The sequence below is a fragment of the Electrophorus electricus genome, chromosome 4, assembly GCF_041902795.1.
Source record: "Electrophorus electricus isolate QZ-2024a chromosome 4, ASM4190279v1, whole genome shotgun sequence".
Taxonomy (NCBI): domain Eukaryota; kingdom Metazoa; phylum Chordata; class Actinopteri; order Gymnotiformes; family Gymnotidae; genus Electrophorus; species Electrophorus electricus.
In genome coordinates, this window is record NC_137500.1 from 58,870 (window position 1) to 63,163 (window position 4,294).

Below are 4,294 nucleotides of genomic sequence, written 5' to 3' on the forward strand. Positions count from 1 at the left end.
AACACCAAAAGCCTAAATAACACTAATATAATCAAGACATTTCCTAGTAGTGAACCTTTAAACTTTGTGGCAGTAAACATGTGTTAGGGTTCAGGAGGGAGGCAGGAGGCAACATGCTGAGCTTCTCTCCGTCAGGTTAGAGGAACTCCCACAGGAGGACTGGGGTGATGCACACTGGGTTAGATGAGTGTGCTCACCTGCACCTTCAACAGTATTTGATGTAGGCAAACTGCACATAGAATGTAAAGTAATATTCAGTATTTGTATGGAGGTCTAATTTTATTTTAAGCATTACACAATATAGCATTATACTACCACAAGTTTGCCAATATAGGGTCATCTCAATATAGCACCACCATATTTCTTTCATCTTTTAATACAAGCTTCCTTTACTGTCAACATGCCATGCGTTGTAGGCATTGGTTCATGTGGATCATTGAGTTGTGTAGGAAGTTTGCTATAGAAAACCTTTGGTACAGCCCAAACAGAAGTAACTAAATTGTTAAACTTCAGTACATTAAGAAAGCCTCAGGTGCTGGAATTATTTGTATATTAATATAAAATTAAGTAGCAGTGTTCAGCTCTGCATTTAACCACACCTCTGCCCTTCATGCATTTAGCTCCATTTTGGCTTCTCAAACTAAGCCAGTTTTTCCACCTCAATATGCAGAGTCCAGATATGTTAAATTTAGCCAGATAAAGAACACACAAAATGAACTCGTACATCACTCCCAACATTCGGTGAAGAAAGATTTATTTAAAAAAATATAACTTTTAAAACTGGAGACTGTAGAGATTCAGTGGAGCACAGCATGTGGCTTTGCTGCTGAACAACTCTGTAGATGGATGGACATCTGTCTCAAACACCAGTCATCAATTACCCAACGAGCTACATCAGTGGCATCCTCATGACACTCACTGAAGACCATGTTCTGGTCCTACATGCATATAGCCACATGAGCATCATGACAGTGATGCTGTTTAAAAAAAAGAAAAAAAAAAAGAGGCCAAAACAAGACCAAGTGTCTCCTGGGATTGGGACAAACTCTGTCCAGTCAACTGTGCTACAGGCCTATCACTGTACACAGAGCTTCACAATAAGCCCAGTGTGGTTAGGGTGCATAGGCGTGTGATGGTAGCCATGTTGAGTCATCAGGTACAGCACCCCATCTTCATATCAGGAGAGCTAGCCCCACCCCATCTTCACCTCATCAGGAGAGCTAGCCCTGCCCCAAGACCAGCAAATCCTGCCACTGCCATCAAAGCATTCCGAACCACAGACTCTGGATCCTCCACTTGGAAAAATTCTTTAAAGCCATCCTGCAACACACAACAGAACACACATTACACTACTGACACCTCCCACTACTACAAGTCACACAAGCAGTGTTGACCACCTAAAGCTAATGAAAGCTGCATGCTTGAGACTGAATGTGCACACAAGAAAGAAAGTGAGGGTAATGAAGCAAAAGAGGGAGAGTGAATGACAGACCTGAGATCTGTCTCAAATCACATACATGTGCTCCTCACACTAATCCACTACATCCAGTCTAAGGACATGGGTTAGGGTGTGACTTCTCAGCACTGAGTGGATACACCAGAGGAGTCCAAGTAACCCCTAGAACCTGCAGCAGGGCTCCTGGCTTGTTCCAGTTTAGCATAGTGTGGAGCTCAAAAATAAACAAAACCAAACCCACCCCGAACCATGTCCAATAAGTCCGTGTCCCACATGAATACCAGGTGAGATGGTGTCCATCTGGGGCTGCTGCACTCACCCAGGACTTGTTGTTGAGGAGCCATTCATGCTGGTAGGTGGTGAGGTAGGATGAGATGCGATGGGCTACGGTGTCGACACAGTGATCTCTCCCACTCTCCTTCAGGCTCTCACACAGCACCGCACCAAATGCCACCAGGCTGGCCACACGGCCCCAGTTAGTCATGCCGTCACTGAACATGCTCTTGGCCACAGTGCTCACAACCTCCAGGTCGTCACTCTGCTCCTCCATCTGCAGCTTCTGTACCATACCTAACAGACCATCACCAATCAATACAGCACAATCAATAAAACAGAAGCAATCATTCCTATACACCAATACCTTCAAAATAAGCCACCATAACCCTTCATAAATATTTCATACATCAGTAACTGTCAGTACATGTTCCCTTGTCAATTTTAATCAAACGGTATATTTCAAAAGATACTGATCTATTTTGAGGTTACTACTTTATTGATGGGATTAAGTTCTGACAACACAGAAGAGGCCTTGTTTCAGCCACTGCTGTTTTTATTCAATTCATGCAAGAGCTGCATTTTAATTCACCTCAGACGCAATGCACACAATCATATCGCTACTCAGCCAGCAACAAACTGACTACCACCTTTGATAAGATAAGCACATTAACAGAACGATGAGATTAGTGAAGAGCATGCAGCCTTTGCCTAGAGGGCATCTAAACCTGCACAGGTAGACTAGCCTCCTGAGATGAGAATCTTGCTGATTAAACATCCCTTACTCAAGCTCAAACAAATGACCTGGTAAATAGGTCAACTACCTTAAAACAGGAAAACAAGTCAGTCAATCTTGGTAGGAGTGCTTGAGGTGGAATACCTTCCACAAGAGGAAAACTAAACAATGTCGCGTTTTAGTGGAGAACGTAGTAGCTTTACATCGTGTCTTTGGCAAAGGACCGAAGCACGGAGGTGGAGCCGATACCGGATAAACTGGTCAGCTCAGCTTTAAGAATTCTAACCTGGAAATACCTACCGAAGTTCACACGTTTCTCTGGAAGGGTGGAACGAGACGAACTCGACAGAGAGGCGGAACCAGGCTACGGTAAACCAATTCAGTACAGCCACCCGGTACGAGTTAGTTGGGCAGCTAAAGGACTATAGGCATTGTGGGTATAACCCTGTAAAGCTAAGGCGGAACAGTTCCGGTGAATTTCAGTGCATTTTCCGCTAATGCGACACATGCTTGGTTTGTCGCTGATAAGCGTGTGGTGGCGCCTCTTCCAGGAATCGCCTTAAAAAGACGAAGCTGCGGTTCTAGTAAAACCGTGACGCACATTTACTGCAGCGGGCCGCTATAGAAAGAGCCGACGGATGAAGCGACTCAGGACTGTCGAGCTAACCTAGCTCAGCTATGGGCGGAAGTCAAACCAAACTCCCTGTAACATTAGTCAACCAACCATGGTGACCAAGTAGATATCGACCTAGTAACTGCAATGCTACAAGTCACTTAACTACACACACGATGACGGTAATAAAACAAAAGTTCAACCAATGAAGGTTAAAGCCCACCATGTTTAAAGCTCATTACGTGGAGCTCCTCTGTTCCTCTGGGATATTTAGCGAGGGTTAGATAGCTAGCCAGAAAAATGAAGTTTATTGAAATACTTTACCATTATATGCAATCCGGTGCTTACAGATCACATCGCCCACGACCCTCGTAAGCGTGGGCAGAGCGCTGAGTTTAGTCCTCCTGTGCGGAAGTCCTGTGTAAGTCCGATAAAAGTATCCGAGAAGCTCCCGAGTCTCCGCGTCCAGATCAGACCTGAAGTCCGGGAGAGTCTCCTGGGAGTCGGGGGAAGTGGGCAGAGAGCCGTCTGCGTTTGAAGACTGAGGGAACCGGGTGTCGAGTGTCAAGCCTCTACCGTGCCTGGCGGGTTTGAGGGGCCACCCATCCGTGTCCTCCGCGCATCCGTCCAGCTCGTCCTCCGCCGCCATTGTGGGACGCACCCCGAGGACGAAGCTGTCCTTCACTCCGTGTTGAGCCCCGTTACACAGCAGCCCTATCGCTGTCGTGCGCTTCATCGTCGTCATACTCATGTTGGTAGCCGACTAGTTAGCTGATATTGTTGTGTGAAGAGAGATTAAAGGCAGGTCTTAGAGACCCAGACTAACAGACACCTAACCAACCCCGACGACACTCCTACCGAGTGAAGCGGAAGAGCTGCCTAGTGCGTCACTTATAAATCATTCAGCGTGATGACGTAAGGACGACCGGAAAACCAAACTGTTCTTTCCACACTATACTGACATGTATCGGTTCTGGTGTAGCAGTGCATCTTTACGGAGCGTCTCTACTTCTCTAGTGCTGTGGAGAGGTTTAGACACCCAGACACAATGGCACAACGAAATGTTCATCGAATTCTTGTTTGTTTTCTTGTGTATAAAAGAAAAAGAAAATAGTATTTTAATGTTTCCTTAATTTCCGATTCAGTGCATGAATCAAAGATAAGGGGTTGTTTTTTCGTTTTTCTATTTGAGGATTAGAAACGAAAAACCAATTAA

The 4,294-nt window shown here is 45.4% G+C and overlaps 1 protein-coding gene across 1 annotated transcript; it reads right to left on the reverse strand.

The window, feature by feature from the left end:
- Positions 1-737: 737 nt before the first annotated feature.
- mcl1a (MCL1 apoptosis regulator, BCL2 family member a) lies at positions 738-3,949 on the reverse strand. Its single transcript, XM_027030183.3, has 3 exons — positions 3,403-3,949; positions 1,776-2,026; positions 738-1,320 (listed from the first exon to the last, which is right to left on the reverse strand). The coding sequence occupies exons 1-3, from the start codon at positions 3,827-3,829 to the stop codon at positions 1,204-1,206; spliced, it is 795 nt and encodes a 264-aa protein (XP_026885984.1). The 5' UTR covers positions 3,830-3,949; the 3' UTR covers positions 738-1,203.
- Between the last annotated feature and the right edge of the window lie 345 nt (positions 3,950-4,294).

Coding starts and splice junctions, on each gene's coding strand:
- mcl1a (XM_027030183.3), bottom strand. CDS start 3,829: ATGAGTATGACGACGATGAAGCGCACGACAGCGATAGGGCTGCTGTGT. Junction 2,027..3,402: donor GCACCGGATTGCATATAATG/GTAAAGTATTTC, acceptor ATGGTCTGTTAG/GTATGGTACAGAAGCTGCAG. Junction 1,321..1,775: donor TCCTCAACAACAAGTCCTGG/GTGAGTGCAGCA, acceptor TGTGTGTTGCAG/GATGGCTTTAAAGAATTTTT.